This window comes from Chionomys nivalis, chromosome 21 (assembly GCF_950005125.1).
Source record: "Chionomys nivalis chromosome 21, mChiNiv1.1, whole genome shotgun sequence".
Lineage (NCBI taxonomy): Eukaryota > Metazoa > Chordata > Mammalia > Rodentia > Cricetidae > Chionomys > Chionomys nivalis.
Window position 1 is genome coordinate 37255600 of NC_080106.1, and position 22786 is coordinate 37278385.

Below are 22786 nucleotides of genomic sequence, written 5' to 3' on the forward strand. Positions count from 1 at the left end.
TATACACACACACACACAATAACATATAGCTTATTTAACATCTTGAAGAATCATATTATCATGTAAACTACCAAGAATGGCCTCCATACCTGTAACCTTTGGTTTATTATGACTAGATGAACCTTTGTCACCAACACCTCTTGACATAAAGGCAAGTTTGGGAGGCCTCCTTTCCGGTGTCATGCTCTCTGAAATAGTAAACATACTTTTTAAATATATATGGAAGAAACATAGTTTAGCATAAAAAAACAAAGAAATCCTTTCCAACAAAAAAAAGCACGATCTTTATAGTCTTACAGATTCTCTTTAAAGACTCCACAGTACTGAAAAGTAATTTCTCAGGTGAAAAAAAATCAACACTGTACTTAAAAATATAATTTCTGTAAGAAAATATAATCATCAGTTATCAAAATGCTTTAATTTTTGAAAAGTCAGATGCAGTCAATTTTATTTGAAGTTTTAAAAAGCTTTAAAGAAAACCTTATTCATAATTTTTGTTACATTTTCCAGATCAGCATGCCCAGCACAACCCTACACATTACAGCGTTTTACACTCAAGCGTTTATGGAGGGTGCCAAGATAAACATGGACAATTTATTTACTGTAAAAACCAGAGCCTTTACATGCCCACGTGCCTAGATAACCTCTAAACAATGCGATGCACTAAACTAACTTGATAAAACTTTCTCAGCCACCCAAGTAAGTATGCTGGATCAGTGTATTTCACAGAACACAGCTTGATAAAAACCTGGGTAGGAGACAAATCAGAGTTAGGAATGCACTCAATACTAAGTATGTTTCCACCTTTAAACACAACATGCATTAAGAATAACAGATATGTATACAAACAAATGCAAACAGGAAAAGCAGAGAATTACACACAAATCAATAATGCAGAAAGCCAGAGACACAGAACTAAATTTTATGAAGGAAGCATTCCAAGTTTCACTTCAAAGCACAGGTAACAAAAAATTCTGGTAAACTTCTTTTAAATTCAACAATTTTCCTAAATATTAAAACCTGGTAACACTCATCTGACACTCATAACACTGATCAAATAAAAACAGAAGAGTCAAAATGAAAGGCTTCCCCTCAGGAAGTTTAACAGCACATCCATGAAGTGCAATACAATTGCTGAGCCCATACCTGATAAAGCTGTTATCAGCCAAAACAGTATCACACACAGTGGAATTTTGAGGACAAAAAGAAAAAAATAGGAGAATTTTTATATTTTAAACATAAAAGGTAACAAAATAAAAGAGTCATACTGAATTAACTGTATGTAAATAATGCTTGATATCTTCTTTTCATGACTGGAGGAGGAGGAAAATATATATTAAACTATATATCTTAAACACTTCAAAATATGATCAAATAGAATACTGAGATATCATTTCAATTAAAAATATACTGACTAACCATAATTTTAAAAATGATACAATGAAAGAAATACTATGTTTTATGACATTACCATTCAGATATTTACAAATGTCATCTATGACAGTTTTTGTAGAAAAAATAACCATCACTGGAGGAAGGTTCCTAATTAGAGCATATAAACTGACCAAAGATAACTAATGCCCACTGTCAATTGTAACTAAGAGTATGTAACTCCATTTGAAAAGAGACCACAACCATATGGATACCACAATATATGTATATTACACAGGATGGGTCATTATAACAAATGCAGCCAGGGGTCCTCCCTTTGTACTCTGTCAAGATGGCCAAGCAAATTATCCCCAAAAGGATGAGGCATGATGCCAGCTCTGCTAGTGATGCTAGAGGTGATGCTCCAAGTTCTAAGAGTGTGAAAACTGTAGTTATCCCTCCACTAAAGACTTTAGGGAATAGGGTCTGTTTGGATGGAAGCTTCATCCCAGCCCCTAGCATCCATATATCCAAAGAGTCTGGAATATTCAGATGGAAGCTCCACCCCGAGCCTCCCCCTCCAATTGCCTCAGAACAGGCTCCACCCCTGAGAAAGCCCATCAAACAATGACCCCTCCCCAAAGATGCTCAAGACCACTCTCACAGGGTTTTTAAACGGCTCCCCAGAGAACAAACACGTGCTTTTCTAGTCTTTCTTTCCCTTCTCCTCTCTGGAGGACTAGAAAGCCATCCGGGAACATGGTATCTATTAAACCTGGGCTTTTTCTAATTCGGTTTGATTTGGTCTGATTTGGATTATTGCATCAGTAGAAAGGCTTATGGGGTGTAGAAACTTTGCATCTGGAGGTTCCACCAAAGGGCTGCTTTTCTCACCACCTGGGGCCTCATGGTGGGAAACACCCTTCTCCCCTGCTCCTGCTCTCAGCCAGCTAAGACCAACTTTCGACTGGGTAAGCTGTCCATTTCAAGTCACTGCCTTAGAGGCCCAGGGCCTCCTGCGATTTTCAGCGTATCCTGCCAAAGACATGGCTGTGCCAGGCTCCCGACCTGTTACCGGGACAAGAACCTGCCTTGTCCTGTGGGACCCCTTTTTCAGAAGACGTTCTGTTCAAGGGAATTTCCCACACCCCCTATTTTTGATCCAACGCTTACCACAGTGGATGCACTGCATTAGGCTTTGGGTCCCGGCATAGACTTGCGAAATGGGCAACTGCAATTCAAAGCCTGATCCCCAAACATCATTGGACTGCCTTTTACAAATCTTTTTAAATTGGGGCTGACACCAATGTCCTAAATGCCTAAAAATTTTTGCCGGCATGAGGACCAGTGGACAGAACTCCCATATGCCCATGCTTTCTGGTTACTGCAATCCCACCCTTCCCTCAGTGGTCAGTGTCTCACAGCACCTGTCTTAGTTACCAGGGTCATGGCGCCTGCAGATTCCCACCTATCTGGGAATTGGAATCCTGAAAGTTCTGCCCCGACCATGTTGCTGGAGACACTGGCCACTGCGCGCGCGCGCGCGCGCACACACACACAAACACACACACACACACACACTTCTCTTGCTGTTTGTCTGCATCTCTGCACTCCTGTCTCTCATTCCTGGCATGTGATCTGGTCATGCTGGGATTCTCCCTGCAACGGATCTGTTCCCCCTGCCACGGATCTGTTCCCCCGCCCTACTACTCTGACTTGCATAGGTGTTCCATCCTATGCTGTGTTTCTGTTCTCCCTTATAGCCTCTGCTGATCTAGCCCTCAATGGGACCACCTGTGTGCTCGCCTAGCTCCTGCAGCCTACTCTAGGATTTTTAAGTTGGTCAGCTGACACAGTTTCCTGGAATTTTTTTTGATCATCCATTAATAAATACATGTAAATAATGTGGTCACAGTATGCTTGCTTTATGCCTGTGTGTGTTTGTGTGCATGTTTTAAAATCTGTAAAACTTGTAGCTCCAGATTACAACTGCTTTGAAAAAGTACAAACACATAGATAACCACCATTTTGGTTAAGTTCAAAACCTCAGTCCCATCCTTATTAAGGGTATCCACATGCACTGGTCCCACCAAGGAAATATTCCTCTCCCATATGCTTTGACTTACAATGTATTTCTGTATAATTCCTGTCCTGTTCATAAAAAACAAGGTTTATAACAATGTAGATTTACTGAGATATTAAGGCTGCACCTCTACATTCATGTACAAGAACACATGTTGCTAGCAGTCAGATTTTTTATTTTTATTAAAGATTTATTTATTTATTTATTTATTTATTTATTTATTTATTTATTTATTTATTTATTTATTTATTATGTATAGTGCTCTATCTGTCTGTATGTTTGCTGGCCAGAAGAGGGCACCAAATATTACAGATGGTTGTGAGCCACCATGTGGTTGCTGGGAATTGAACTCAGGACCTCTGGAAGAGCAGTCAGTGCTCTTAACCTCTGAGCCATCTCTCCAGCCCCCGGCAGTCAGATTTTTTAACTTAAGAGTAAACCCCTTGATATTGATTTAAAACACTAAATTGTTTACAATGTTAAAACTTGGTTCTGCCTTCTACAGATTAGGATTATACTCTCTGTCTTAGAACCACAGCTAAAAAACTAGATATTCCTTCTAATCTTCTTGCCTCTACTAACATTAGTAAGATGTAACTGTTTGGGTAAACTATATGTCCAAATTTAACTTATATATGTCTAATTTAGATATCCCTGACAGGTAAAGGTACCCTGATCCTCAGGTGCCTTTACAGATCTGAGAATATGCTGCTGAGGATGTGGAAAAACTGGGTCATTCATATATGTCCAGTGGTTATGTGACACCATACAATCATGCTGTAAAACAGTGTAACTGTTTCTCTAAAATCTTACTGTAAATAGTGGTACCCTGTGTGGGTAGATCAAGTTCCTTTCAGAAGCCACAGTTTCAGCTGGTGGTGGGGTTTCACACCTACTCCCCACTCCCTACAGGCTGGGATTTTGTCTGGACTGAAGCTGCACAGGTCGTGAACACATCATCACAATTCCTGTAAGATTATATATACAACTGCCCTGCTGCATCCAGAAAATTCTGTTTTCTTGAAGTTGACCTCTACCTCTGGCTCTTAAGAACTTTCTGCCCTCTCTTCTGCAAAGCCCCTGAGCCTTGGTGGGAGGAGTGCAAACGTACGTGCCCACTTAAGGCTGCATACTCCACAGGCTCTTATTCTTTGCACCTGAACCAGTTGAAGGTCTCTGTGTGACATCCTCTGCAGGAAGAAGCTTTTCTTAGGGTTGAGATGTACTGGTCTATGGCTATATTATCAATTATATCAATTATATTGCTACAAAACTGGTACCTTTTTTAAAGGTTATAAACTATGAAGCCATGCAACACAAAGAAAAAAACTGATCGGGAAGGATACAAAAAGAAATTATGAGTTTGGGATCAGCCTCAGGAGGAAAGGGTCCCATTAAATGACTTCCTTTTCAAATTTCTGTGACTGTGCACATACTGTGTAGTCTGTGTTGTTGTTGATAGTTGCATTATACTCTTAACCTTCACAACGACAGACACAGCTCAATGCATTACTCAAAGAAATGCATACTTTAGGAGTGTCAGAAATTGGTATACTTCATCACAACTTTACAAACCTGGATGTGCTGTCACAGCAGCTTTAATGCTTTGGACCATCAGAAACAGCAGCGCAAAGAGGGACACTTTTACAACAGGGTGAAGCAAAGGTTTCCAGATACCAACAGTAAGAAATATTTCACTGGGAAGAATTCTTCCCAAATCTCACCAACTGTTCAGCTGCTCCAAAAACAATCTTTCCTACGTGCTAGAAATGTTAATTCTGTCCCACAAATGGATGTAATTGGGCAAGAAAAAATAAATAAACTAAGGAACTAAAGGAGACACTATCACACTTTTTCCCCTCAAGAAAAGAATGTTAATGATACAAAATATAGATGAAGGCTTATTCAAATACACCAAATTAATTTTCATTTAAATAATTTTACTTTTTAAAAGTCTATTTGCAAGCTTTATTTTGTTGGCAAATACGTGTAATTTATGTGTATAAAAGCAGTATCATTCTTAATTATCTACTATTCAAGGTTTATGAATATCAATAGCTATGAAAGAGAAAAAGCATTCTCTTCCTTTCTTACCACTGCTCTAAACCAGCAATAACATCAATGACAAGCAGGAATCTTAAAGATCTTGACAAGGGACTCCTAAGTCATGAAACTCATGTTTTGTTTTGTTTTTTGTTATTTTAATTTTATACCAGTGTTGAAATAGAAAATAATTAAAATGTTTATAAGGTGGGTACTGCTAAAAAAATTTCCTTGTAAGGTTACAGCCCAATTCCAAAACAGTTTTACTTTTCTTTTTTCTATTTATTATGTGCTACTACAGAATCTAAGACAATTTAAAGTTCAAACAAATTTAGAGTTGGAATATAAACATATATTAGTCACATACATACATATATAAAGAAAGAAAGCTGGGAACACATCAATCCTTAGTTTACAGAAGACTGAAAACACACAACCAACTCTGCATCCCTGGGCTTCACAGCTCAGGAATCTTCTTCCTTCTTTTTTTTTTAATATTTTATTTATTTATTATGTGTACAATATTCTGTCTGTGTGTATGCCTGCAGGCCAGAAAAGAGGATCAGATCTCATTTCAGATGGTTGTGAGCCACCATGTGGTTGTTGGGAATTGAACTCAGGACCTTTAGAAGAGTAGGCAGTGCTCTTAACCACTGAGCCATCTCTCCAGCCCCTCTTCTTCCTTCTTGAATGGTTATACTAACAATGATTTTCCCAATCCCACAACATACTTCATTCAGCTATAAAATGTAATACCCAAAACAATGCAATTAACTCCTGGCAACACCACTCTACTCCCGAGAGAACGTTGAGCACCAAAGACACTCCACTGGGAGCTTGTCTTCTTGGCAGAACTGGCCTTAGGGTTAAAAAAAGCCCATACCTCAACTTCTGACAAAGATACAAAATATCCCTAAGTGGATAAAACAGGATTGTCTTATCTTGCCAAGACAGGGTAGGATAGTCCTAAGAAAGTTCCTTGCCTTTAATAATGGTATGCCAGTTATGTTAGGCCTTAGCCAAAGTTGGTTGACTCAACATTGCAAACGAGACTTTGGGTGATTGCCCAGGTAGTTAGTTGTCTCTGTCAATTGTTACACATTTTGGATATCTCTCGATTGTTAAGTAATATTTATTCCCTTCTCAGATCTTTGACGGAGTTGAAGATTATATAATTGTAGTTACTCTCTATGTTATTTAGACTCCTTGAGATAAAATGTTTAACAAAGTTTTGTTCTCAATATTGTTTGTTATATTTATTATTTGTTATTATTGTATATAGTTGTATTTGGTTTAGTTCTATCTTATTTAGACAAAAGGGGGAGATGTAGGGATATAGCCCCACCCATTGGGGGCATGTTCGCCTCGGGCTAATGTTTACGGATAAATCTGCCGGGCGGCGTGAGCCCAGCAGCCCCTTTTTTTCTTCTTTTGCTCCGCTGTGCTCCGCGGGAACCTGTGGTCCTGTAAGTCTATTTCCTTATTAAAGCTGTATATATCTATATAATCTGTCTGCATTCATTTGCGCCACCACAAATTAAGATATCTAAAAATTGACAATTACATTTACACAAAAATGTCACAGGTTTTAAGGTTTCAAAAGCACCATTGGACAGTTCCCTGAAAAAAAAATCCTTAAAAAAATGCTCAAACATACTTGTTTGCTAACTAAAGTGAAATTTGTGGGATATTGTGAAATCAGTGAGATATGACTAGAGAGAAGCAGTATTACCCTGAATTGGCTCCTGTGAAAAAACTCATAAATAAAAGAAAGAATTACAAGGGCTTCTTCCCAGCCATTCAGCGAGTTAGCATTATAAAATCAGCATAACTCTCCAACTTTTAGAACAGGCCTTCTTAATTCAGCTCCCAAATAATTTCTTGTGTGTGCTGCTCAAATGTCTCCTGCAGAGGTCTGTAGAAGCACATGAATGTGACAGGGCAGCCCCCCATCTTCTTTACCCCTTGTTTGACCATTCTCCAGCCTCATCACCATCTTACTGGCCACAGATTCTGTTCATTTACTATATATTTCAACTTATTAAATGAAAGTTCTACACAGGAATTACTTTATTTTAAAAATTTTTAGTTAATTTATCACTCTGTGTGTGTGTCCGCACATGCACCCATGTGCCATAGCATGCATGTATAGATCAGATGACAATCTGCAGGAGTCATTCTCTCCTGCCACGTGAGTTCCAGGAATCAGTCTTGAGGGCAAGTGCCTTTACCCATTGAGCCATCTTGCTAGCCCTAATCATCACTTTTGTTCAGTGCTGAGACTGGAACTTACAGCTTCACTCAAGTACTCTAACCATGGAGCTACAGTCTCAACCCCAAGAATGCTTATGTGCTTTGCCTCCTAAATATCCATATCTAAAGAAGTCTATGTGAGGGCTTTCTACTATCTGAATGAATGGTGCTTTTACAATGCTGTATTTTAAACAATAAGCACTCATTGTAACATTAAAAAAAAGCATTTTAATTCACAAACATCCCAAACTGTGCTGTCTATAAAACATGGATGAAAAAGTAAACACAACTAAATAAAATAAGGACACATATGTTTTCCCTGAATATAAACCATTTTTTTCCAAAAAGTAAGAAAGGGAATTAGGAGTGGGAGACCCAGGAGGAGTTGGGGGGGGGGTATTATAATCAAAATACATTATATGCATGTATGAAAATTCTCAATAACAAATATATCTTAAAAGAAATCAAAAGTAAAGTATGTCAGACTTTTTCAGAGCAGATCTGAAGTAAAGCTGTCATATGAACCTCATGCCTCTTGCTACAAAACTAAAAGCTGCGTGGGAAGCATGTTCCAACTGTAGAACAATTTATGACTTGACACCAACAGGCAGACAGGAAGGGTAGAATACAGGTTAGGAGCCTTCAGTTTCCATTTCTATGAAATAAGGAATTCAGGGCCTAAAATAAGCTATAGAAATAAATTCAAAAGCATTTTGTTGTCAACCTTACCAATAATGGGAAAACACTAGAAGAAAAAATACAGTGTGTTGCTCACTTATAATTCTTGTTACAGTAAAATCATCTTTTATAGAACCAGAAACGAAATACATCTCCATCTCTATGAAAATAATATCCCCTAGTATGTGACACTAAGAAATACAGGTTTTTTATGCAGATGTTCACAATGCAAGAGTACTCGTAGGATACGGGATTTGTTGGGGACTAAAGAGAACACAGGTTCATAATCAGATGAGTTTTGGACTTTGGTTCTGCCACTCACTTTCATCATAGATAATTTAAGTCTGATTTGAGCCCCAGGCTTTTTATTTTGTTTTGCTTTTGTTGCTTTTGCTGTTTATTCTGCTTTATATATTTTTAATATTTATTTATTTATTTTATGTATGTGAGTGTTCTATCTGCATGTATGACTTTATGCCAAAAGAGGGCATCAGATCCCACTACAGATGGCTGTAAGTTACCATGAGAATTGGACTTAGGATCTCTGGAAAAGCAGTCAGTGTCATAACTACTGAATAACTACTGAGCAATCTCTCCAACCTCCCTGTTTTGTATTTTTAATCAGCAAATATATATATATATATATATATATATTTATTTATTTATTTATATATTTGACCTATCTTATAAATCTGTTCAGGACACAGAGATAGCATAAACCATCTAATTCCAGGCCTGGCACATCCCTGGTTATGGCTTGTGGACATCCCTATTTCTGAATGCCTCTATTGGCTTCAATGTACCACCCTATCACTGGGAATTCTAACAGCAGTGGCTGGTGTTACTACCATTGTCAATCACCTCATAACAGCCAAAGAAGATACTTATTCGAGGCAAAACAAAAGGTTCTTAAGTTTTGGGGGGGGTGTTTTTTGTTTTTCATTTTTGGGTGGTGTTTTTGTTTTCATTTGTTCTTTAAGTTCAGGGGCTGTAGCTCAATGGTAAAGTGTTTTACCACTGTACCAATTATACCAATGTAAAACACTCTGTGTTACATACCCAGCAGTGTGTGTGTGTGTGCGCGCGCACGCTGCGCGCAAGTGCCTTTACCCACTGAGCCATCTTGCTGGCCCTAATTATTATTTTGTAATAAATAATTGTCATTAGAGAGTCTTCATCCAGTAACTGATGGAAACAGATGCAGAGAACCATACCCAAGCACTGGGCCAAACGCCAAGCATCCTGTTGAAGAAAGGGAGGAACCCACAGAAATAACTAACCTGGGCTCATAGGAGCTCACAGACTCTGGACCAATAGTGAAGGATCCTGCATGGGACTGACCTAAGCCCTCTTCATACGTGTGGCAGTTGTATAGCTTGATCTACTTGTGGGACTCCTAACAGCGGGATCCTTAACTCTTAAGCTAAGTTTTGGGAACCTATTCATCATATTGGGTTGCCTTGCCCAGTCTTAATAGAAAGGGAGGAGCTTAGTCCTACCTCAACTTGATATGACATACTTTAACACCCATGGGAGGCCTGCCCCTCTCTGAACAGAAACAAAGGAGAGGCAACCAGGGACGGGGGCGGGGGGGAACAAGAGGAGAGGAGGGAGGGGAAACTGAGATCAGGATGTAAAATAAATGAAAAAATAATTAAAAACAACAAAAAAAGGAACTTCAGCCATCATTTAATAAGAATCCTGAATCCTCTGTGGAGTTTAGATGAGATAAACAATTTTTTTAAAAGCTTCTAGCTTCATCTCTTACTCCAAGAGACAGCATTTTTTGTATTTTTGAATCTTCCAATTACAAGACAGGATTTCTTTCTTTATTAGAATGTCTAGGAGAAGACAATGTAAGAGATAATGTATAGAGCCAGGCGATGGTGGCGCACGCCTTTAATCCCAGCACTCGGGAGGCAGAGGCAGGCGGATCTCTGTGAGTTCGAGACCAGCCTGGTCTACAGAGCTAGTTCCAGGACAGGCTCCAAAGCCACAGAGAAACCCTGTCTCGAAAAACCAAAAAAAAAAAAAAAAAAAAGAGAGAGATAATGTATAAACTTCACTATACTTACATACTTTTAGAAATAACCTTTATTGCCTTGGTTCGGGAGAAAAGAAAGGTTAGTCTATATAATGACAATTCTACAATATAAAGCCAACTTCAAAAGACCCATCTTTAGTATATATTTGCATTCTCATAACAAAATACATGTTAGAAACTATCTTCTGAATACATGAAGGAGACATACCTGGAATGATATCATTGATGTGCAGAAGAATTGTACTTTCAACACTTGCAAAGCTACAAAGTTGTACTCCATCAAACCTTCCATCCCAGTTGCCAATAGGGTTATCCTTGAAATGCCAAAAAAGTAAACCTTTATATACCTTTGTCAATAAATATAAATGTGAACACCAACATTTCTTTCAAAAGTATTACCTAAGATATCTTTCATAGAAAAATGTTAACTATTTTGCCCAAAAGAAAGGCTGTATTAGAAATATCTGCTAAAGTAACAACGTTTTACAATAAAAATAATAACTTACAGCAAACACACAAAATAATGAATCAAAAGTGTTTTTCATACTTTAGTCTGCAGTAATAACACCAGCTGAGGTTTAAAGAGACATTGTCTGCAAAAGAAAATTTACTAGGATTGCATTAGTTTACCCAGAAACCTACCCTTAAAGTTAATCACACATCTGCATCCCCTGGGCACTTTGCTCACTGTATTACTGTAAGTCTTTTTATAAACAGAAGAGCAGTTACTTCAGAATTCTCTTGTTATCTGTGGGTATACAAGACTTTCCTCAAAAAATGGGGAAAGTCTTGATTCTCTAAGTTATTCTCTACTGTGTCACCAGCCACAGGAGTTATTCGTGAGGCACAAGCAGATGGCCATGAAACAACTGCCCTGAGAACCAGTGTGGAATGTTAGCGTGTCCCTGGAAACAGACAGCCATGAGTAAAGTTGGGATCGACGAACTTTCTTATCCATAAGTCTAACGGGATTGTTTGGAACTGATGCTCGCATAAATCAAACAATGGACAGAACTTGTGTGGAGCTGGCAGGCAAGTCTCAAGACAGCCTGCCTGGGCTAAATAAGATGACCCCCTAGGTCACCATTAAGAAGGGAGAGGACCCAAACAGTTCCTGTAACATCTAAAGCCTGGGCCAAGAAACCTATAGCAAGGGAAGACTAAGTCCAAAAAATAATGGCCTTCTTTCTCCAACATTCTCTCTACCCAGTCTACAACTCCTCTGAAACACTAAACTCTCACTTAGAGAATTCTTGTTCTTAATTATTAACGATTCTGAGAGACCCACGGGTCTCACTCTGGCTCTAATTTCACATAGTGAGAGTCTGGCAAATTCTTATTTTGTACCTAACTAATGAGCCATCTTACACAATTTCTAAGTACAAGGCAACAAAAACACACTGGAACATTCATACCCAACCATCTCTGTAGAGCATTTATGAATAAATAAAAATGATTATTAAAAATATTCACTGTGTGAGTCTGGCTGCTCATAATCCTCTCCTAACACACTCTGGTAAGAACAATTATGAAGGAATCTCCTTTATCCATAATGAACTTTTGCCTATACTTTCAGTCTATGATAAAAATGTTCTCAACTTCTTTCTCCTCATTCTCTTAGGGCCACGTTAATTCATTATGTGCACTGGAATGCATCCATTGTTAGCAAGTATGGTTATTCAGTAATAAAATGAGTGACACAAACAAAAGGAGTCATATTATACCATATGACCTCACTTCTGAGTACCTACAGCAGGCAAACACCCAGTCTGTAGTTACCTGGCATGGGCAAACTGGGCAGAGTTTATTTAATAGAAACAGAGCACAGCACAGGATGGTGAAAAAGTTCTGTAGACAGACAGTGGAGAGGCCATGATGAGAATATGCCAAATGATTTGAACTGTTAGTGTAACCATGGTTACACTGGAACCTTTCTTATACACAGTTTGCCGCAATAAGAAAACAGTTTTTAGACAGTGAAAATCCTGTGGGAATACTCTGTCAACTCAAAAAGCAGTATGGTTCTTTTCCTGAGTATTTTCTATTAATAACTTTCTACATTCATTATTATGAGAAAATTAAACTTTAACAAATATACAAAAAAGTATCAAAAGTATATTTAAATTAAAGGAAAATACAGTATCATACAATATATTTGGACTTAGTCAGAGAAATGTCAGTTTGTTTTATTGTTTTGGTTTGGTTTTTGTTTTTGTCTACTGGTCAGTTAAAATAAGGAGAATTTAAAGACTGAGAGTATTAACCCAGTTAATTAAAACACACAAAAAATGTAGCAAACGTATTGTTTCTGCTCATATTCCTACTGTAATGTTCCTGTATCAAAGACAAACTGGAATATCTTCTTTAAAATACTGTAAATTAGTCCATTTAAAGAATACAAAGTGTTCAATTTATACCTAAATTGATAATAAAATTAATATATATTCACAATAATAAAACTCAAAAAATCCTTACCATGTCCACACCAACAAAATATCCTAGACTCTCTTTTCCTGGCAAAACATCACAGAATATTACTGTTCCAGATTCTACACTTTCGCCAACCTTCAGAGAAACTCTGGAGTTTATTTCCAAAGGGGGAGGTTCAGCCTGCATTGTATCCCCTGGGGCTGCAAAATCACTTTCCAATCCATTGTCATCGTCGTCTATGGGCTCCAGCTTGTCCAATGCCACAAACACGCCACAATCTTCATCACACTGAAAAAGCTGTTTCCCTTGATATACCCCATCAGTGAAACCTTGGCCACGACCTTCTTCCTAGTTTTCAAAGTTTTTTTAAAAAGAGATATAAAAAAGATTATCCATTAAAGAGATTTCAGGAAATTACTTTGGAAAAACTCTAAATTATATCCATAATATGAAATATGACTAGCAGCTGCTGTTGGGTTTAGGGTGTTTAAAGAATAAAGAAGCTGTATCTGATGATGAAACTAACTCATAATTTCAGATCATAATTCTTTTGAGAAAGAGTGAGGATTAAATTTACAACATAGTTCTACCATGGCTTTTGTCATGAACAGACATTCAACTTTAACCAAACAGCAGCATCAGCTCCATTTACTGAGAACAAACTGTAACCATCTACAGCCATCTACCGTACAACTACTATAAGTCATGTGTGCTCTAAGCACTTCACAGATGAGGAACAGATTAGGAGAACTTGATGTAGGTTAAGTAGTTGGCAACCCTGCTAGTATATACCATAATTGGAAGTCACAGCCTAATTATTTCACTGCTTGAAAAGCCAAATCAAGAAGCAAATAACGCATGACCTCTCTCCACTCATGAGAGTGTCCAAATGTGAACCAATAGTCAGTTTGGAATATAGAATTCTTAGATATGCTGCCAAGGCACATAAGTTCCAAGGCAGTTTATACATTCCGGGGATAAGCATGAACAAACTGAAATTGCTGCAACACACTTCAAAAATTTTACCTCTAAACTGTTATACTTAGTAGCATACACTAAGAACTGGGAATCCTGTAGGTACTATCACAAGATAGTTCACAATTTTTTAAGTGTTTATAATTACAATTGGTAGTGTTAACTTTTAATATAGGTAACTTAAAAACTTCTAAGATACGAAGTCCAGAATAATGACTTGTAAGCTTCTACTGTAAGAGATAATTTTTTAAAGTTTTCAAGAATTGTCTTTATATCCTCTCAATTTATCATTAAATAAATTCTGGGGCTGAACTATAGCTCAGAGGCAGAGGGTCCTGAGGTACATCCTGAGAATTGTACTAAAAACAAACAAACAGAAAACACAATTCTTATAACGGGGAAAATATGTGCTCGTGGTCTCTCGCTCACGCGCACACTCGCTTTCTCATACACTCTCTCTCTCTCCTTCTCTCTCTCTCTCAAATGTCCTATCAAACTTACCAGCAATTCTACTCCAAAGAAAATCCCCGAAACTGTCCTCTCCGCTAATAAAGGTCCTCTGAAGCGTACAACTCCTGGAAATTTCTCTTCCCCAGATCGCAGCTGTACTTTCACAGGGCTGCCCACATCTACCTGGAGGCCTTTAGTTAGTCGAATTCTGTTTCTAAATAGGCTGAGCCTCTCCTCACAGTTGGTAATTGCCAACAGTAACTCTGTAAATTTCTCAGTGATTTCTACAACATCCTTTTCATCAACAAATAGAACTGCGTGCGGTTGCTCTAAGATTTTTAATCCAATCTGATTTTTCTTGCCTTTTGCAGAAGGAACTCTTGAATGCCCCACAGAACGGTCTTGGATGTACTGTCCTATACTTCCTTTGGGTACTTTTAGGAGTTTCTGTGTCTGTTTGTCTGTTACACTGCATTCTTGAAGAAGCAGATAAAAAATCCGTTCTTCCCAGTAAGGTGAAGTAACCTTCTCTTGGCTCCATAGGCCTGAACTCATTGTGACAGTAACTTCAGAACATCAACTCACAAAAAGGAGCCACTAGCAAATCTGTCATAAAATCCCCCAAAATGAAGTTACTGGAAGTCCCAAAGCAAGTTGTTAACAACCTGGTGTCCATGCTGTAAAAAGACAGCAATTCAAAGTGCCTGGCAAACAAGCAAAACAAACTTTAGACTCTATTCAATACAATCTTAAAATAAAACTAAAGATGTTTTAAAATCTCATTTGACTATATAAATATCTCAATGAGCTAAACGACCCATATGACTTGTGTCCACTGTAACTGCATTTTTAAAGAACTCCAGCTACAAAGCATCCATAGAAACAATAACGACTTTTCCAAAATTATAAAATTAGATAGAATCTAACAAAAACTTTAAGATTACCCTAATATACAGACTCTGGGACTTTTTAAAACTTTACAAAGTAGCATTTTTGTCTAACAAGAATGGATAAGATGCAATATTTGAGAAAACACACATAATCTTATAAATTAAAAAGGCTATTTCTAAACATATAACTTAGAAAGTAACACATTACAGTATTGAACATCTTTTATCAATTAAAAATATGACAATATTACATTCTAAAACTTTATCCACAATTCATTTATCTATATGCTTCATTCTGGTAATGGAACATTATCTCCTCAATTTTATTTTTTATACATTTTATTTTTATTTACATATATATGTTGTATCTCTGTGACTGTATGGCACATGTGTATACTCCAAGAGGCCAACAGGGGGCGGTTAGATCCTCTGCAGCTGGAGTTATAGGCAGTTGTGAGCCACCCACCATGGGTGAAGAGAACTGAATTCAGGTCCTCTGGAAGAGCAGTACACACTTTTAACTGCTGACCAATCTCTTTAGTCCCTCAATTTCATTTTCATATACCTTTTGTGCTTAGACAAGGAGATATTAACTATACTAATTATAACTACTATTTAATTTCTTACAATCACAAGCACTAAATATAATCTTGAGTATATATATACACATATATATGTTAGGAAATGATTTGTAGCATCAAAAGTTGGACAATGCAATAATGACATATGACTATATTACATTGCTCTAAGATTTTTAGTCCAATCTGATTTTGATGTTTATGTCTATAAATTATAGTGAATTATGGATGCTTATAACTATAAATTGTGGGCTTTATACCACAATTTTAACTATGTATAAAGGGAAGAACATACAAGTGATTATTTTCCAGCTTTAACTTGCATTTAAAACTGTTAGAAAAATAATTTTACAATTTGTAGCCTCATTTTTAAAGACAACTTTAACTAATAACTTAAAACAACATAATTTCAAATGCTGTAAATGACATGCCCATTGTCAACACCAGGCTAAATGGAGAAAAGTTTGAAGCTATCCCACTAAATCAGGAGCAAGGCAAAGTTGTCCACTCTTGTTACACACAAATACCACAGTTCATATGTAAAGGTACAAGGACAACACAGGAATTGGTTCTCTCTGTCCACCGTGTAAGCTCCAGGAATCGAATTCAGGTCATCAGGGTTGGCAGCAAGCACCTTTACCTACTAAGCCATTTTCCCAGTCAAATATATATACTATTTCATAAGCCAATTTAGAAATATAAGTTAAAAGAAAATTAGCTTTATAAGGAAGATATCCTGCTTGACTAAATAATGCTACCCCTGGAAGTCATGATTATTAAACGAAAATCCCAGTGCCAGATGTAGGAATACCTCCTTAAGAATTGTTAGGCAGGGAGTTTCCAAATGCCCCCAAGACAGTCCAGACTCTTGCCAGTCCTCTTGGTTACCCACCAGAACTAGATGATGAGATTCTATTACTTAAGACACCACATTCATTAGCTGTAAGATATAGAGAAGCCAAGAAATGAAGCTAGAGCTGGGATGGACATGTCCTCCTCTGACTAGCTTTCACAGTGCTGAAAGGTGCTACACAGGCTGGGTAGGCAGAGTAGGACATCAGTGGTCTTGTCCAGCTGTGAATCCTATGGACTACAATACTAAACAAGCAGGCAAGACTGTGATGGACTCAGTCAACCATGCTCTATTGAATTTGAGGCCTGCTCTGGTAGAGGGAATCCATGCCAGGTATTATAAACCAGTTCAGAAACCCATGGCATAGAGGCTAACTGCCAAAGAAAATTTCCAAAACCACAGAGAAACCCTGTCTCGAAAAACCAAAAAAAAAAAAAAAAAGAAAAGAAAAAATTTCAAAACTAAATTTCATTCCTTAAAATTAAGGACTTATTTAATTATCTCCATGAAAAGAATGGTTTCCATGTATCTCTGTCATAAGAATATAGCTGCTTGATTCCCAAATACAGTACTTGTTTGTTTCATCCTTCTTTGAGACAGAGATATCCTTCTCCAGCCCGTGCTTATAAGCAGCAGTTAATAACATTATACTATGTAAGCATTTTATTCTTGTAATTCAAATCAAATAAACTTAAAACTAAAGCATCAAACTGCATTATTTGACTCAATGATTAAGCAACCTGGCAATTCAACACACAGTAACAGTTCTCTTAGAAAACACTTTTAGGTGATGAAGTGTCCCTTCACAGTAACATTTTCACAAGTCTGTCCCTCTGTAAGCCCGAATGAGAGCCACAAATCACCCAAGACAGGATAAAGTCAGCACTCCTCCAATCCACCATCACTTAAAGCATCTGTGCAATATTTGGTGAAGATGGATGAAGGCCATGGCAGCTTGAGTGGCTCCTCTTTCTGCTTCCTTTTGTAATGTGTCTTTAACTCCACTTGAGGGCACTGTCTACTTCAACAGAACCGGAATCAATCTATAACTGCCACTTACATAACACACCTGTGGACGCCTCAATCTTAGCCCCACATAAACAAAATCCCTCAAAAAAAGCACCAAAGAAGCTACACAACCCTTTAATGTGGCTCTGTGCCTCTGAGGCACCAAGATAAAGTGTTTGGTCTTTTGTTGTTGTTGTTTTGTTTTGTTTTACTAAAATGCTACTAATATGTCAGCATTTTTCAAGAAAGGAAATTACTTTTTTCTCAATCACTAAGAATCATTAGGAATATAAATTATTATTAGTGAGCCTCAAAATATATGTCTGTTTATTATTTCATTAAAAAGCTTTCCATCCTGTCCTCTGACTCCCTTTCCTGTTTTCTACAAATCATAGTCTATACTATACTGTCCCTCTTGCAATCAGCCATTTTCTGTGGTTTCCTGCAGTCTGTCTTTGACTCTTTTTGTGGCCTCCTTGCTTTCCAATTTACTATTTCTAATCAGTTCTAAGAAGTGAGGTGATGAGGTATGTTTCTGTGTCTGAAAAAGCAAAGCAACAAAAACAAAAGGAAGAGACAAATTCTAGAAGGGTCTTGAAATAGAAGGTGCATAAAGCCTTATTACAAAGATATTCTTTTTTTTTTTTTTTGGTTTTTTGAGACAGGGTTTCTCTGTGGTTTTGGAGCCTTTCCTGGAACTAGCTCTTGTAGAACAGGCTGGTCTCGAACTCACAGAGATCCACCTGCCTCTGCCTCCCAAGTGCTGGGATTAAAGGCGTGCGCCACCACCGCCCGGCTACAAAGATATTCTTGAGACTGTTTCCAGAGGTTGAGGCAGTAAAAAGCAGTGAGTTATTGTTTGAGGATCTCTTTAAAATGCAAAATTTTTGGTTTTATTTTTAAAGTATTTTTTTCTAAAACCAGGTATCTTTAAATAGTAAGCTGGAAACTGCCTATTCTATTGATTCTCTAACTTAACAACTAATGCTGCAACTTGAAATAAAAAATATAAGTGTTAATGAAAATTATCAAATCAAAACAAATCATTCTATTTGTTTTACGATATTATATTTTAAATGAATTTGATTACAAAATTGCCTTTTGCAACTCATTAATGGAGGTTGTCCACAGTTAAAAAAAAAAAGGAAAAAGATAGCTTCTTGGTTAGTAAAAAGGTTCCTGGAAACAGAAGTTTTAAAACACCATTTTTAAAGTGAACTAGCAGAGAGTGATGAAGTCTGCCAACTTGTTGCACAAGTGAACCTGAGTTTATACTCAGTAATAGGGTAGGTCACAACTAGAATAGTCAAAGCAAACATTACAAAATACTTTTTAAGGTATTATCCAAATATATGAAACATGCGTGACCTTCCCTCTTTACAAGAAACATATTAAGAATAGGTTTGAAACACATTACAGCTAATTTTCTTTATTACAAATAATAAAATTGAATGAAGAACTTTATGGTTCTTTCTAGATATACACTTGATGATAAACCAAATGATCATTTATCATCTCGAGATATCAGCATTACAAAAGAAATGCACTAACATCTTTCTTCCCACTGTAGTAATAAATATAATGTTAACATTCTCATTCCACTGGGGTCTTCATAGTAGTTAAATAAAGCCTTATAACCCCAAGCAATAAGAACAGCCTCAAGACTTCTCTCTTTGTAGAAAGAGAAACATCAAAATCACATTGTGAGTTCTTTCCAGGTCAGGAGGAGTATTCAGATACAGTCAGGGTTAGACACTGAAATCCACAACTTTAAGTATGATGCCTGCTTTCCACCTACTCAGTTTCTGCTTTAAATACAGGTCATGACTTCTGTAATAGAAGGAAGATAGGTCTCACCAAGGCCATGGTCAAGAGGATGGGGTTAGATGAAGGGAGAAATTTTCAATTGTACTCTCTTGTTCCTTGGCAAATGCAATCACTGTGAAAGTGAGTATATCTCACGAACAACTCATCTAAACACTGTCTCAGGTTAGACTGGTTAACAGTGATCGTGTATATTTTGAAAATTAATGAAGTATTCAAAGAAGTGTATCAAAGAGCTGGAACACAGCAGTGTTGCCTCAAACTGTTCAGCCTGAAACAAGGATGAACAGAGGCTTCTTCTTTTCTATTTTTGAGGACACTGGAGACAAGGGAACAGCAAAGAATCACAGAGATTTGAAATCATATCTGTTTATATGAGCTTAGTGATGGCCTGAAGTTGAGTAAAGGAGGGTTTCATCATATTAAAATAACCATTAAACTAAATGAGGGTTGAAAATAGAAATGTTGATCAATTTCCAATGAATGAAACGAAAAGATGATCAACATATAAGTCCTAGCACAAATATGAAAGACCAGACTTCTAAAACACACAGTACAAATGGCCATCAGTTACCCAGAAATGGTGACTGCTAACTTTTCTAGACTATTAGACATCTTGATATCAGTTCAAGTGATCAGGTTGCACCATCTAAGAGGCTCACAAAAACAGGTGTCAATCAGGAAATTCCGACATCTTCTGAGGCAGCCTCCCTATTCTAAAACACCACAGGAAGTTTTCTAAATCAGCATAGAAATTGAAATACTAAATACTGCCCAAACCATAAATGGTAAAGAAGTAAGCAGGCTGGCATGGATCCTCAAGAAAAGAAACACATCTTTTCCCAAATGCTTCAAGACAGCTAGGATAACTATCGGTTTAAGAAAAAACAACCCTCGCTAAAAGAACAAGTTGTTATACGCCTAAACAGTACACAGAAATACAGAGATTTCAAGACCAGAATAACTTACAACACAAGGATACAGTCCCTAAAACAAGTGGGTCTTACAAGGTTTAAAAAAAGACAAAGTCTGGTCCCTACACACAGTCACATCAGGAGGATGACCACCCCACTCCTTGTCTTCCCAGGGCCTAGGCTGGGAAACTTCATTAGCTTAGGAGGTAACAGTGAAAGTCAAAACACTATATCCTTGTCTTTTTAAGTGACTCAAGTTTCTACTACGTTAAAATATAAAATCAAGAAAAAGGAAAATACCTAAAATACCATTGACTCTTTGGATAAAAGAAATCACAATCAGTTTTAGAGTATACTGCTACACATATAAGGATAAACAAGGAGAAATGTTACACTTAAGAAACCAAGCTGTTCTGAGCTTCATTTGACACTGGTTTCGTAGCCTCACACCACCTATAACATACTCAAAAAAAAAAAAAAAAAAAAAAAGAAAGAAAGAAATTTAAGATGATAGTATACAAGCCAGGAACAAAATACTAGTATAGTTTGAGGAGCAGGATAAATTACTGTCCTTGCTCTTTGTGTATTAAAGACTTCCTTAAATCACTTAACCACAGTTTAGCTATCTGCTGTTCGATGGTATTTTATATAACAAGTTCCTGGCCTTATCGGCTCATCTCAAAAGTTACCACTCCAAACAAGGATTTCTTTGAAAGATACCTTAGAATTTTGCAGCAGAACATTAGAGAATGTTCGGGTACTGTTACAGGAACCTCACTAAGAATTTCCAGCAAGTCATTTTCTCTTAATACTGTTCTAGTGCAAATCCACCCACTACCCAGTGGGGAGCAGCAGGCTAAATTCTTGGGGCCACTCAACCTACTTGAGGTGTGAGGGGGTGTGCAGGAGACTGACGCCTGAATGCACACCCCCTTGACGCCTGCATTCTTCTCTGGAGCCAACGATTACAAAAATGAACAATCTTATTAAGATTCCCTAATTAGCCCCAACTAAAACAAAATAAATAAATTAAAAAAAAAAAACAAGGTATGAATGAATGCTCCTCTAAGGAGACAACTTCCAAGGAAAATCAGAGAGAGGATGGTGGCGAGAATGGGGGGTTGGGAGATTGCAAGGCTTGATGGCTAGATGACAAACCCTTAAAACATGCAAATGCCAAGGGGTGGAACAGAAAAAGATGCCAAGGACATGAACAACCCGGCAGCTGACCCAGCTTAACGCAGCTCAAGACCGTGATCTTCATTCACGACTTCGCGATTCTCCAAAGCTGACCATGGGCAATAAAAGGAAAGAGAGGTATCCGTCTCAACAGGGCACACCTTCCAACTACACAACTGTGCAAAACCATTCTCCTCCCCCCTTTCTCCCCCACCCCCACCCCACGCCACCCCAGACCAGGGAAACTGAAAGAAAAAAAAGCAGAACACGCCATTAGCGAGGCCGGACTGCTCTTCCGGGAGAGGAGTCTCCAAGAGCCTCCAAAACGGCACAGGCATGAAGTACCACATCCCGGGGCTCTCCGTGCCTCCTGCAACTCGCTGGGGGACCAGCCAAGGTCCCGGCCTCAGTTTCCCCATCTGTCAACGACGGCGGGCCAAAGAGGAAGACTGAGTCCTGCGTTGCTCCTCCCCAAGCCCTCTGGCCCGGGAGTCCCGCGACTCGAAGTCCCCCGGGAGGCTGGAGGTGGGCAGCCGGGGCTGCTGTCAGAGGTTCAGCTGCCGGGGCAGCTAACGGGCGGGCGCTGAGGCCCGACGGTCGCCTCTGCAGCTCAGGGAGCCCCGAGGCACAGAAGCAACGCCGAGGACCATGCCTTTGCCACTCGGCCGCACTCACTCACCCTTCTCGGCCGCCGCTCAACGCCCCGGCCCCGGCTTCATAGCCGGCGTGTCCGGGGCCGGCCCGGAACCCCACACCCACCACCCCAGTATTTACCTCAGGCTCGCGGGCCCCCGCGCAGCCGAACCTGCTACCTGGGCCCGCCCCCACCTGCCCCGCCTCCGAACCGCCCGCGGGGAGGGAGGAACGGGGGCGGAGAGGGCAGACGCCGCGCCAGCCAATCGCATCCAGAGATTCGTGTCTGTACGCGCTCTGATTGGGTCTTCCTTTAGCAGCTCTTCCTCCAATGGCAGCCGGCGCGGCGTCGGCCGAAGGGACTTTCCGCTCTGTCAAGCTCGGTGGAGCCAAAGGGAAAGCGAAGGGGCGGGGCATAAGGGACAGAAGAGAAAGGATGGGGGCGAAGAGCGAAGGCTGATTGGACCAAAGGCTGTGGGTGCCGCGTCACCATTGGCTGAAACCAGACCTGGGCGGGGCGCTGGGCTCCCAGCTCCACCTCCCTTGCGCGAGTCTGGGCTCTTGCCCTAGCTGTCAAAAC

General features: G+C 38.7%; 1 protein-coding gene across 4 annotated transcripts in view; it reads right to left on the reverse strand.

Moving 5' to 3' along the window:
- Cyld (CYLD lysine 63 deubiquitinase) overlaps positions 1–22415 on the reverse strand; it is a 48676-nt gene extending 26261 nt beyond the window's left edge. For 2 of the 4 annotated variants that reach the window (XM_057753534.1, XM_057753532.1), the window contains exons 1-5: positions 22253–22388; positions 14379–15031; positions 12948–13250; positions 10681–10786; positions 90–188 (exon numbers count right to left, since the gene is read on the reverse strand). In XM_057753534.1, coding sequence (XP_057609517.1) covers positions 90–188; positions 10681–10786; positions 12948–13250; positions 14379–14882 — 1012 coding nt within the window. In that variant the 5' untranslated portion in view covers positions 14883–15031; positions 22253–22388. Of the gene's footprint in view, positions 1–89; positions 189–10680; positions 10787–12947; positions 13251–14378; positions 15032–22252 lie in introns of all 4 variants that reach the window. The other 2 variants (XM_057753533.1, XM_057753535.1) reach the window with 2 other exon arrangements.
- Between the last annotated feature and the right edge of the window lie 371 nt (positions 22416–22786).